Source organism: Canis lupus, chromosome 27 (genome assembly GCF_011100685.1).
Source record: "Canis lupus familiaris isolate Mischka breed German Shepherd chromosome 27, alternate assembly UU_Cfam_GSD_1.0, whole genome shotgun sequence".
Lineage (NCBI taxonomy): Eukaryota > Metazoa > Chordata > Mammalia > Carnivora > Canidae > Canis > Canis lupus.
The window spans coordinates 8,133,264-8,146,562 of NC_049248.1; the positions used below are offsets into that span (position 1 = coordinate 8,133,264).

At 46.7% G+C, this 13,299-nt stretch overlaps 1 protein-coding gene across 1 annotated transcript; it reads right to left on the reverse strand.

The window, feature by feature from the left end:
* Window positions 1–998: 998 nt before the first annotated feature.
* C1R (complement C1r) lies at window positions 999–10,383 on the reverse strand. Its single transcript, XM_038576659.1, has 11 exons — window positions 10,215–10,383; window positions 9,255–9,483; window positions 7,764–7,956; window positions 7,088–7,234; window positions 6,794–6,990; window positions 6,370–6,517; window positions 6,140–6,261; window positions 4,194–4,272; window positions 3,770–3,925; window positions 2,353–2,427; window positions 999–1,898 (listed from the first exon to the last, which is right to left on the reverse strand). Coding segments are annotated over exons 1-11 (2,118 nt in total). The 5' UTR covers window positions 10,217–10,383; the 3' UTR covers window positions 999–1,128.
* Window positions 10,384–13,299: the final 2,916 nt, after the last annotated feature.

Here is a 13,299-nt window from a genome sequence, read left to right on the forward strand (position 1 = left end):
ATGCTTTGAGGTCCTTCTCTAACCCTTAAATGTGTCTTAGGTAATACAAGTTGTTTGAAAATATTGTTAATCTTTCAACTTGGAAACAAAAGTTTCATACCACTCCTCTTTTATGAAATATTTAGAGGGGCACCTGACTGGCTCAGTCAGGGGAGCTTGTGACTCTTGATCTCAGAGTTGTGAGTTCGAACCCCACATTGGGTATAGAAATTATTTAAATATGAAATCTTTGGGCAGCCTGGGTGGCTCAGCGGTTTAGCGCTGCCTTCAGCCCGGGGTGTGATCCTGGAGACCTGGGCTCTAGTCCCACGTCGGGCTCCCTGCATAGAGCCTGCTTCTCCCTCTGCCTGCATCTCCGCCTCTCTCTGTTTCTCTCTCTCTCTCATGAATAAATAAATAAAATCTTTTAAAAAATTAAATCTTTAAAAAAAGAGAGAAAAATATTTAGAGATTGGAAAATAAGCTTTAAAAAAACCCTTATATTTGCAACTACATATGTGGGAAAATCAGGATTTTCTTCATCATACAATCAAAACAAAATTAGAAATAAAATGTTATATAAAACCCTAACTGTAAATGTGTGCATAAACTTTTTTGTTCTTATTGCTTTCCTAAGAATTTTTTTTTTTTTAAGTAGGCTCCATACCCAACATGGAGCCCAACACAGGGCTTGAACTCACAGCCCTGAAGTGAAGACCTGAGCTGAGATCAAGAAGCAGGTGCTTAACTGACTGAGCCACCCAGGTGCCCCTGCTTTCCTATGTATTTTAAATATGATGTTACTAAATATTTTTATTTTTATATTGATAACTACTTTTAACTCATTTTGCACACTGGAATTTCTCATAAAATTTTATTTGGAAAGAGTTTCAATTATCCAATGGTATAAAAATGGAAGAGGACAATGATAAGTAGAGAATGTGGAGTATATCTTCTATAATCCTTGAAGGGAAGAAAGGTGACCTTTGTGTTGTTTTAGGCAAAGAATGGGAATGAGGTTATAGAAAAGAGCATTTATTTCACACGGTGTCTTTCTGCATCAGTGATTTTAATAAGGATTCTTAGTGGTTATCAGATAATTTTTTTTAATGCACTGCTCTCTGGATTCTGATCTAGCGAATTCTGGGTTCAGCCCTCCCCCTCCATCTCCTTCTTGATCCAGTCCACATAGTTGAGTAATTTGGTGTAGAAGCCATAGCCCCTGCTGCACCCGATGCCCCAGGATACGATGCCTGTGGCCACCCAGCGATCACTGTTCTCATCCTTCACTGCAAAGACCCCTCCGCTATCCCCCTGACAGGCATCCTGCTTTAGAGATGGGTCCCCAGCACAGAACATGTTTTGAGAAAACACATCCTTCCTTTTATTTTTCCTGAGCCAGCTCTCACATGCCTCTCGTTTAGCTACGGGCAGACGGATAAATTTGAGGTCATAAGAAAGCCTCTCCTCCATTATCCCAAAGCCACTGACATAGCCCATGAGGCCCCTATCATAGAAGGTCTCGTTGTCAGGGAGGCAGATGGGGAGGAGGTTGGGTCCCAGGGTGACACTATTTTCTAGCTCCAAGAGGGCAATGTCCCCCTCAAAATTGTGGGACTCATCCTGGCGGTAGTCCGGGTGAATGCTGACCCTGCGGACAGGATGGTTTGCTAGTTTTGTGATCTCTTCCACGCTTACGTGGCCCAGGAACACATCCACAGTGGCATTGCTTTGTGCATCATGATCCTTGGGGTAGAGGGTGTGGGCAGCTGTGAGGATCCAGCGGTCTCCCAGCAGGGCTCCACCCCCTCGCCCATAGATGTTGGTGAAGGCTTGCCAGGGGAAGTTGCCCAGCTTGGCCTTTTGCCCTCCAATGATACGCTGCTTCTGTTCCACAGGGTTGACGGGTTTCCCACACACTGGAAAGGAGAGACAGAAGGCGAGGACAAGTCAGGCCTGGCCTGCCCTCTTCCTTTCTGTGGTCAGTCAGTTCCCCCTACAGCCCTTCTTTTGGCTCTGGGCTCTTTCCTTTTTCTCCTCCCATTCCCACACCACTGTCTTTGGCCTTTTGTCAGCCTCTTCTCCTGGTTCTTATTTATTTCTTCCTGGGAATTTTCTTGCTTTTTAAAAATCCCTGATTCCCTGTCTCCTCAGTGAAAAAGCAGGACTGTCAAGACTGAATTTGATTCTCTGGGTTCCTCTCTGCTTTTTTCCTGGGATATCACCTTTCCTCTTTCCCATATTCCTTTTATCTATTTTTGACCTGAATCTGGATTGTCTCTCCATTTACTTTGTCTCCATCCTCTGTGCATGCTTTTTCTGAGGCCCTGGAGGGCTGCAAAAGGCATTGGGGTGGTCCTCAAGGCCACTTACCTGGCAAGCACCGAGGAATCTTCTCTCCTTCCCATTCATTCTTCCAAATGCCCTGGGCGGTGCAGGTATAGGCCCCTGTGGGAAGAGGGGGCTATGATCAGGCTAGGAGGTGGTGGACAGGGAAACTAGGTCTAAGAGGCTAATGAACATTGAATGTGCAGGACAGGCACAGGAGAGATTCGGAACTAACACCAACAAGGATCAAAGGGAAAGGTTCAAATACATAATGATGGAATATTAAAAGCGTTGAGGGGCTCCCAACATATGTTTTTGTTTTAATATTCAGTGAAAAAATCAGAACACTTAACTCCATGTTTGATGTGATCCCTATTTGTGAAAATAGACATAAAAACTGGAAGAAACATATGAAAATCTTATCAGTGATTGCATCTTGGTAGTGGGATAGTAGATTATAATGGTAGCTACATTTTCTGATTGTTGACAGTATGCCACGCTTGTTGCTAAGCATTTTATCTACATTATCTAATTTAAGCACCACAGTGACACTTTCAGGGATTCATTATTATTCTCATTTTTTGGATGAGGAAACTGAGCTTAAATAATTTGCACAAGGTCACATAACTTCTAAGTTCCAAAACCAAGATGCAAACTGAAGATTGTCTGACTTCAAAGCCAAGCTCTTAAATAATACCATATAATCTATATGTAAGATTTTTTCTTTTTTCTTTTGGATGTTTTAGCCCTACAAAGCATGTGATTTCTTTCATTTTAAAGAAAAGTTTTGAAGATGATTTTCAGAGTCATTTAGTAAAACCTAAATGTAAAAAATCACAACATAGTAGCAAGGGAGTGGGTATGTGGGAAGAATTTTGGGGGAAGTCCCACGGGTACAGCTGTAGTGTGATTGTGGTGGTGGTGGTGGTGATGATGGTGGTGATGGTAGAGGTGTTTGGAGGTGGTGGTGATGATGGTGATGATGGTGGTGGTGGTGGTAGAGGTGGGGGTGATGGGAAGGGTGGTGGTAATGATGGTAGTGATGGTGGTAGTGGAGTTTGGGGTCGTAATGATAGTGGTGGTAGAGGTAGAGGCGAGGATGGTGGTGGAGTGGGGTTGTCATGTTGGTGGTGGTGAAGGTGGGGGGTAGTAATGATGATGGTGGTGTTGGTGGTTGTAGAGATGGGGATGATGAAAATTCTTGTGGGGGTGGCAGTAGTAATGGTCATGGTGATGGTAAGAGAGAGTAGACTGTTTATAGGATTTAAGACTTTCTTTGTATCAGTTCAGGTGCCTCCTTCAACACTCCTAGATGTCTCTTGGCACTATACTTTAGGCCCCTAAAGCCAGTGCCCTGGGAAGATACCTCAATCTACATCTCCTAAGGATTATGTTGGAAAACTCTCAGAAGATGTCCTGAAAAGATGGAAGGAAGGAGGCTGCCATTTGCATGGGTTCCTACCTCGCTGGATCTCACTGATGCCACCTCTGGTATGCATCTTGTAATAAGGCTCCTGGCAGTAGTACTGGATACGGGCCTGGTAGGTGTTCACCCCCTTTGTGGTAGTGTAATTGAAGGCCCCATTTGTCAGGCTTCGTGGTGGCCCGCAGTCCTTGACTTGGAGAGAACACAGGGCCATATGAGAACTGAGAGGGATGGTACTGGAACTTCAGTGGGAAGAACCTGAGTTTTCTGCCCACAAAACAGGCTGAGAACCTTGAAAATTCGGTCAGTGGGGGGCACTTGTGATGGATGGGCTTCAAAGGAGAAGTAAGGGGGAGGTTTTTTGCTTAGTCTAGGCCCCCTCTTCCTTTCACAGCCTAGGTCCCCATGGCTAGGGGCTGGGAGCTCCCCAGGGGCAGACACCTGCTGAGTTGTGACTTACTCCTGCACCTGGGCATGGCACGATGCCAAGTGCCATCATCTTGACATACAGCTGTGAAGGAGAGCAGCACCTGGTTTCCCTGTATGAGAAGAGGTAGACAGAGGTAGAGGTGCCATTAGCATGAGGAGGCACTGAGGTTGCCTTCCTGCCTTTCCCACACTGGAGCAGCAGGGAATGCAAGGATATCTCTCAGGCTCTCGGACCTCAGCATCCCCTTGGATGTGACTCCTTTGTTTTTCTCAGACCAGAGGTGCAGATGGGAGCACTGAGTCACACAGCAGAAAGTCAGGCAAGGGCTAATTGTCAGACCTGATAATCCTCTCTCTAGACTCTTGCCTATTTCCACTGCAGTCCCTTTGAACCCCACTATTTTATTTTATTTTATTATTTTATTTATTTTATTTATTTTATTTTATTTTATTTTATTTTATTTTATTTTATTTTATAAGTAAGCTCCACACCCAACGGGGGGCTTGAATTCACGACCCTGAGATCTGGAGTCACATGCTCTACTGAATGAGCCAGCCAGGTGCCCTTGAACCTCACAATTTTAAATTTAAAAAAAAAAAAAAAAAAAAAAAAAGCAACCCTGGTTGTATGTTTCCTGCATTGGAACAGAAGACTGTGCTCTGAAGGAGAACCATAGTTTTCTCCCTCTAGAGTGCCTATTGATCTAGGCCTGCATCACCTCATCTCTCCCAGACCACACTGTTCTGAAGGGCAAGGGCCCAACCACTTTCCAGGGTGTTTGAGGTGCCAATGTGTGCTAAGTGCTATTGTAGTTGAGTAGTTAGTGGGGACAAAGCAAGAAAATGGCATCCTCTGTGGCAAAAAGTAACTGGACAATATGAATGAGCCTCATTAAGGCCAAAAACCATCCCAGAGAGTCAGCCCTGGAAACAATTGCATAAGCACCTGTATGAGAACTAGGATGTTTGGTGATGCAAATAATGAGAGAAGCTGTATGACTTACTTTAAATTCTATGATGTAAGTGACAAATGCCAAGGTAAGGGTTGTGGTAGCGTATGAAAGCAAGGGTTATAACATAAGCAAAGAGTATGTGAGTGTCCAATGTTCTGGGCCCAGGACATCCAGTCCTCATGGTATAGCTAGAAACATCCAGGAGTAAAGAGCAACTCATCTTGGCTAGCTCAGCTTGATGCAACATGTCAGTGCTGTGCATGAAGGCTGTGGTGAATATGTGTGTTTCTTTTTATTGACCTCCTGCTCCTAGGACACTGCCTCACACTCAGTTAATGCTTAAAACATTTGTTGAATGAATGAACTACTACTTAAGGACATGCCAAAGGTCTTCTCTCAGATTCTAATTAGGTCTTCCAAGTGGATCTATTGAACAAAGATAGGATGTCCATTCCTGTGTCCCTCCCCAGGGGTCACTCCAATTGTATGTTTTTTAGAATAGCATTTTAGTTTACCAGCTTTTGTGAGATTAACCAATAATACCATGTTCATTCCTGAGCCTGCAAAGCTGAGGGCAGTGTGGTGGGTCCAGGGTGAGCACCACTGTGAATGAAAAAACCCTGGGGCAAGCGGTAGGAAATTTGGTTCTAGTCCCTGCTGCACAAAATCACTGTGATGTTGAGTGAGTCACTCCTTGTACTCCACCCTACTTTTTCAGTTCCTAAATCCTACAGTTGTTATGCTAGGCCAGTAGTTCATGAGCTTGGCTGCACATTGGAATCACTTGGGTAGCTTTAATTCATCCTAGCTACACTCTGGACCAATGGGATCAATCTCTTGCAGGAGACCCAGACATCAGTGCTTTTAAAACTTGAAGTGTTTTCAACGCCTGGTCAAGTTTGAGAGCAGGTAAATCAAGTAATCTTCCAAATCAAAGGTGTGAATCCAGCCAGCCCTGGGCCTAAATCTGATATGGACCTATGCACCTGGATGGCTGGGCCACCTTTCTTCTTTGGGTTCTTACCTCCACAAGCTGGTAGCCTTGTTGGCAGGTGGCAATGAAGTAGTCACGGAACTGGTATTGGGGCTGTACATCCTGGATGATGGTGAACTTGTCTAAGGTCTTGGGCTGGGGGCACTTGATGACTGTTGGGGAGACCAGAGGACATGTTTATTTCAGAGCCACTGTCCTTTCTACACATCTGATTGTGCCCTGATGCTGACCAGTGAGAGAGGCCCCCCAGGCAACCTTACCTTCAGTGACATAATGCAGCTTCCAGCCTCGGCTGTCACCCGACTCATCTGTGAAGAACAGCAGATCCACGGCATTGCTGCTAGTGTCAAAGTCAGTGGGTCTTTTCTTCCCACAGAACTCGCCGATGTTCCTCCCATTGGCATAGATCTGGTGGGCAAGAGGAAAGGGCCATGTCTCCAATTCAGACATTTTCCCACTGGACCAGGATGGTGGTGGTGGTGGGAACTCTGCTTTTTGCATATGTTTTCAGCCGGAGGAGAAAAGGGATCCCCAGGACCTACTTGTAGTTGTGTGGGAACTTGCCTAGCTCCTGTGTGATGCTGGTTATTCCTGTCCCAGCTGGCCAGAGGATCTAGTGGGAAGTGGGGAAGAGGGGAGGGGAGGGAGAGGAAGGAGGTCTCTAAGGGAGGAGCTTGGCTATACCTGTAGCTGGTCATAGGGGCAGTGTACTTGCTGGTGGTCATCGATTTCGAAAGGCTCCAGGAACTTGAGGTGGAGGGTGAGGCCACGCTCCACCCGGATGCTGTAGTTGCAGCGCAGGTCAGGAGGGTAGGGTTGGGGGTACTCCAGGCTGGAGACGTAGCCCGATGGCTCTGTGAACAGCTCATTGCTGCACTCAGCTATGAGAGCAGAGCCAGCCGGGGGTCACCAGGGACTCTCTGGCTGGCCCCACAAGCCATCGCTCAGTGCCTCCCACCCACAGTGCCCCGACCTCACCCTGGCAGGAATGCCCATCCTTCTGAAGTTCATAGCCTGGACGGCAGGTACAGAAGTAGCTGCCCACGTAGTTATGACACAGGTGCTGGCATTGGGGCTGGAGATTCTCCTCAAGTGAGTTGAGCTGGGAAGCACATTCATCGAGGTCTGGAAGACATTCCGGAAGGAAGAGTTAAATCCTTGTCTGCCAGGGACTTCTGTAATGGCTCTTCTGTCAGAGAGGTCAGTCACCAGAGGTCTAGAGATAAAATCATCTCCTGGCCACCTGAAACTCCAGGCCTCCCCCTGCCCTCTTTTTTTTTTTTTTGAGTGGGGGGTTGGGGACAGCAGAGGGGGAGGGAGAGAGTGAATCTTATGTAGGCTTCCCGTCCAGTGCAGAGCCTGACACAGGGCTCGATGTCACAACCCTGAGATCATGACCTGAGCTGAAACCAAGAGTCAGACACTTAACTGACTGGGCCCCCCGGGCACCCCAACTTCAGGCCTCTCTCATGCTTTCTGGGAACTGCTCAATGGTGACAGAATCCAGGTTGGCAGGCTTCTCCTGGTAAAAGCTCTCTTCAGAGGGAAAAGAAGGAAGGATAGGCTTCCTGTTTCAATGGATTCGAGATTCCCCTTCTCTGGTCCCCATTGAACACCCTCAGGCCAGGCAACAAGGCACCTGGGGGCCACTCACCCACAGCCTGGTAGTAGGCCAGGAAGCCCTTGTGGAACATAATGGTGCCATTCTCCTCGTTGGAGAAGTCTGTGTGGAAGGTCAGCTGCATCTTGTTCCCTTGAGACACGAATTCCCTTGCTTCTGGGGGGTTGCCCAGTGGAGAACCCAGCTGCCCACAGAACCTCCCCAGAGTTTTTTTGTCAGCAGAGATCTGGTGGAGAAAGGACAAGGGGTGGGAAGAAGAGCTGTTGAGGAGACACGTCCCATGCGGAAGGTCAGCAAAGGCCTCCTCTTGTCCCAGAAAGCGAGCGGTGCCCCACTGCTGGACCAGCTTCCGCCTGCTTTCTCCCCGTGGGGCTCTGGCTATTGTAAACTACCCCCAGTGATTGTTTTGTTGTTGTTGTTCCCCTGGTGACTTTCATCTTTTCAGCGGAGTCTTCAGTGGCTAACTCCTTGCACGTTACCCTGTGCCCGGTACATCGCCCTTTCCCTTGTTCTGTGTCGCCCAGCATGTGTCAGACCGTTCTTCATTTCCGCCACCTCCCATGCTCATCTTCCCCTGGAATCCTGGTTGTCTCTACCCAGCCATTAGCATCCCTTCATTCCTGGAGCCCGGAGTGGTCTGCTTTATTTTCTATCCAGCTACTTCACCTCACCTTATGCAAACCATTCACGTCCAGCCATGCCTTCTGATACACTCAGCTGAGGGTGAGCCTCTCCAGCCCCTGCCTGGGCCAACTTCACCTAGCTTCCCTTATCTCTTTCTTCACAGGTTCCTTAACCCCTAGAAATGGAAGACATTCTGCCCCCACTCCATCCCTCGCTATCCCTGCCACCAAGACCCCTCCCCGCAGCCCTGCAAACTTCTCTAGTCCTCTGGCCTGGGAAACTATCATTTTCATGCTATTCTCTCATAACCTCCAGAAGGTCTCCTGGGAGTGGTATTCACTGCTTGTGTGTAGGCTTTACTTGAATCCTGAATCAGGAACCTCATTTTTATTCATATAGAAAGTTGAGACTGGGAAAGTACACTTGCTCATTACAGAGGCGAGGAGACTGAGCCCACTGACCTTGCTGAGGGTTATGATTGGGCTACCACCATCCACATTTCTGTTCCCCACGTTCCTGTTTAGGAAGGCAGCCATGTGATATTCTACATGGAAACAGGGAAACTGAGGCACAGCTGTTTCCAAAGACTCTCAGCAAGTCAGCAGATAAGGATGGTTTTTCTGACTCCTTAAGACAGAATTTCCTGGAAGTGGGGCCTGTGATTCCTTCCTCTGTGTTTCTCCCTTCCGTGCTCACTGAGGGCCTCTAAACCCAGTGGATATCCCATCCATGGTGTCACCTGACTCTCAGGACTCCACTGGGCCATCAGCTCTTGCAGGGCTGGGGCTGTGTCCATGGTGGGGGTGGGGGTGGGGATGCTATCCAAGGTGGTTAGAGTACAAGTCCTCAGTTTCCAGAGATACCCAGGCCTCCCTCTGCCCTCCCAACCGGATCCCCTACCTTGACATAGTCATACAAACAGCCTTCGGAAGGCTCCAGGTCAAACTGCCAGAAGACAAGCTTCACCCTGAATCCTGTGGGCACTGTAATCACAGTGGTTTTGTCAAGGTTGTTGGGGTAAGGCTTGGGGTACAGAGGAGAAGTCACTTCCCCAAAGAGCTTCTGTGAAAGGGGGATGGAGCCCCCCATATTGCAGAACAGGATCGGCACCAGGAGATAAAAGAGCCACCTGCCGAAAAGAAAGTGGGTGTCTAGTGCTGGAGGGGGGTAGCACCCCTACATTTGGGCAGCGACTGGGGGAGGGATTGGGATGGTCATACCGCTCAGCATTTTCCTCTCTGGCCATTTTACACCTTACAGAGATTTTCTAGGTGGGGGTGGGTGAAGGGGAGAGGCTGGTCTTTGCAGCCGCTGCATTGGGTGTTCCTCCCCTCAGGGCAATGTCCAGTCTAGAGGTTATCATACTCCCTCTGCCTGTCTCCCCATCCTCCCCTGCCCTCTCCCACCACTCTCCTCCTCTTCCCGGAATAGGGCTGGCTTGGGACCAGTTAATTGAAGCTGAGGGTTACCAGTCATGGCTCTTTGATAGGGCTCCCAAAGGCTCAGCAGAGACCTCTGGAAGAAACAGCCTATGGAATACGGATGGAGTCATGCACAGAGCATTCTCCTCCTGGGCACAGTGGATCCTCTCCTCTTGCTGCTCCCCTGCTAGGAGCTGCGTGGGAGAAGGGAACATGGCCATCATCTCATGGGTCTAAGATCTCCTTTTGTCCTCAGGAGGAGGGATGGGGGGGATGTATTGACATGTGCACGCTTGTGTGTAAGGGAATAGGTAAGGTGTATGGAGAGGGAGGGGTGTTCCTATCTTCCTGAATGAATTTGGGAAGGGTTGCCTTCCATGCCCAGGATTCTCTCCTCTGGCTTCTCCCTCCCTCCTGGGTCCCCATCAGCCTTACTCACATTTCTCAAGGCCTGTCTTTGGATCCTGGACTCTGCTGACAGTGTCTTCATCCACTCCGTATTGAGGGAGAGAGCGGTCATGCAGGGGAGGGAAGGCGGAGGGAATGACTGTGGAGGGGAAGGAGGGGACCATTCCCGGAGGAATGTTGTAGGGAATGAACTATTTGCATAAACAAAACCGAAAAAAAAAAAAAAAAAAAAAAACCCAGTTTCCAGTTTAATATAGTTTTGGTTTTGAAATCCCTGATGGTGGTGCCACCTGCTGGCCGGCCAGGGGAAAGGCTCAGGAGATGGGCCTGAGTTTTTAGCCAGGAGAAAGCCCTCGGTGGGAAGGCCAGACCTCTCGGTTTCTAAATCTGATCTGAAGTCTACCTTTCTTCGGGGACTGCTCCTATGACAAAGGCAACGGAAATTGAAGTTGGGGGTTGGGAGCTCTTTCTCTGCATTGCCCTGTTCCATTAATCCGGTTCTTCCTGTCCTTAGTCACCCAGGACTGGCGAGGCTTTTAAGGTCCAGGACGAGGTAACAAGAACAACAGTGAGGCAGAGAAGGCATTGCGGGAGCAGATGGAAGAGAATGGAGTTTGGTTGCATTGGGGCCCCAACCTACATCCCCCATGAATGACTTAAATATGGAACACTGATTGCTATGCCTGGGTGACCCTACAGCAGCACTAGAGTCTGTTTTAAAGCCTTTCCTCCCAACTTCAATGAAGTTAAGCCTGCCAGTGAATTTGGCTGTTCTAGAGGCAAGGCAAGGGAAGCTGAGTGAGGGTAGAGACATCCTCTTCCCCTCGGCATCTGGTTTGAGCCCCTGAGCGTCAGTCTGTCTAGGGCTAAGCAGACAGTGTGGCTGTGGACCATTGGTGACTCAGTCTTTCTTTGAGAAAGCCAGGCTCCTGGGAGGGAGGGGGTGGGCCTCTAGTTTCTCCTGTGCTCCAGATCCTAGTCTCCTAATTTAAAAGTTTGCTCTCTGTGGAAGCCTTATTTCTCAACTCTCCATGGCTCAAATGCCCTATGGCCCTGGATTCCAGAGGGAGGCTCAGACTGGCCCTTGTAGCCTATCCTGCTTGTTTCTCCAATTGGATTAATCCCTCCTTTCCTCCACCCACCTGCCCACTCATCCATCCGTGTATGGATTACCTATTACATGCCAGGCACTTTTCCAAGCAGTGGATTGCAAGGACTCACAAAAAGATGGTGCAGTTCACCATTAGGCAGTGACTAAGTCATCACTGCATGTAGTTCGAGAGCAGGTATAGGAAGATGGGAGGTCAGCCAAGGTGTGGAGGGTTCCCCCAGCAGGCCTACAGTGTCAGAGCTGAGGAAAGAACCTGATAGCAGGGCTGATCCATGACATAATCCCTGACATGACCCATGACCTTGTCAGGTCAAGAAGGACAAAAGATAGATGAGAGGTTAAGGACCTGATCGGGAGACAAGAAAGATGGGGGGTATTGTCCAGCAAGTTGCACATTAGCATTCGGACAGTACTGTGTGTGTGTGTGTGTGTGTGTGTGTGTGTGTTGCGTTCATAGCGGAGGCAGAATGGCAGAGATCACAGATAAGGAGCAGGTGGTCCAAGAAGGTAAGTCTTAGCTGACGTTTCTCATCCATCCATCCCAGGCATTCTGAGTTCTGTGCTGGCATCATAATCTCAAGTGACAAACCTGGGCCTGCCTCATCAGTTTGGTCCCAGCCCTGTCTCCCCCCTGCCCCGTCACTCAAGGGAACCCTTACTTGCACATTTACTGTATACCCTTGACTTATACCAAGGATAGAAAGAAGAAATGGCTGTATGTGGATTGTCTCTGCACTGGTTTATTTATTTATTTTGAATGGATAAATAAATTGTGGTTTATTCATACAATGGAATAATATACAACATAAAGAATTTCACAAATCTTCACATTTTCAGATACATTAATAAACAAAAGTAGCAAATCACAAAAATATGTAATATGTGATGTCAATTTTATAAACTTCAACATAAGCAAAATTATTCAATATGATAAAAGTCAGAATAGTGTGTATATGTAGGCAGATACTGACTCTGAAGGGCCCTGAGGAAACTTTCTGGAGTGCTGGGGATTTCCATAACTTGATCTAGGTAGTGGTTTTATGGATGTATATATATGAGAAAAAAATAAAACTTTCCTATTAAAAGATTAGTATACCATACACAATAAATGTATGCTATACCTGAATTAAAAAGTATAAAACCAAACTTGATGTCAGTCAATGCATATTTGTTGGGAATTTGACAATGTGCTAAAAAAGTTATTCATGATAAAGAATAGAATTTATGTTCTAGCCAAGAATTTTTATAAAATTGCAGGATAAAATTGGAAGAAAAACATTATAAATGCCTCAAAATTACCTAAAGCAATTCGAATTTCTTTTTTTTAATTTTTTTAAATTGGAGTTCAATTTGCCAACATATAGCATAACACCCAGTCTGCATTGGTTTAAAAACCAGTATTGAAGACAGTGTCTATTTTATTCTTCCTTCCTCTTAGGTTTGGATTCTGGAAGAATTAAGTTTCTCTCTTAAAGTAGTGGTAGGTTTCCTTTTGTGGCTCTATCTATATTTAGATATCTAGCTCTATATAAATCTACAGGTATATACCTAAATATATATGCCTAGATATATACCTAGAAAGAAAAAAACCATCATTTTTTCTTTTATTTTTAAAAGATTTTATTTATTTGTTTGAGAGAGAGGGACAGCTTGAGAGAAGAAGAGAGAGCATGAGTAGGCGGAGGGGGAGAGAAAATAGGAGAAGCAGAATCCTTGCCTAGCAGGGAGCTTGATGCCGGGTTCTGTGTCAGGACCCTGAGATCATGACCTGAGCCAAAGGCAGATGCTTAACTGACTGAGCCGCCAGGGGCCCAGAAACATCATGTTTTCAATAATAAAAATAAGTAAAAAATACATGGTCATTAAATTAAATTTAGCAAATGCAGAAGAGTAGGGGAAAACAAACGGCCAAAATTATACCACCTAAGACAACTTCTGATTAATATTTTAGAGTGTTTTTATTTTAATTTTTAAATTTTTATTATTTTTAAAGATTTTATTTACT

Excerpts from the sequence above, each read along its gene's own strand:
- C1R (XM_038576659.1), bottom strand. Across the intron at positions 7,957-9,254 it reads GTTTGTATGACTATGTCAAG|ATCTCTGCTGACAAAAAAAC; the intron begins GTAGGGGATCCG and ends TTTCTCCACCAG. Across the intron at positions 6,262-6,369 it reads GCTGCATTATGTCACTGAAG|TCATCAAGTGCCCCCAGCCC; the intron begins GTAAGGTTGCCT and ends TCTCCCCAACAG.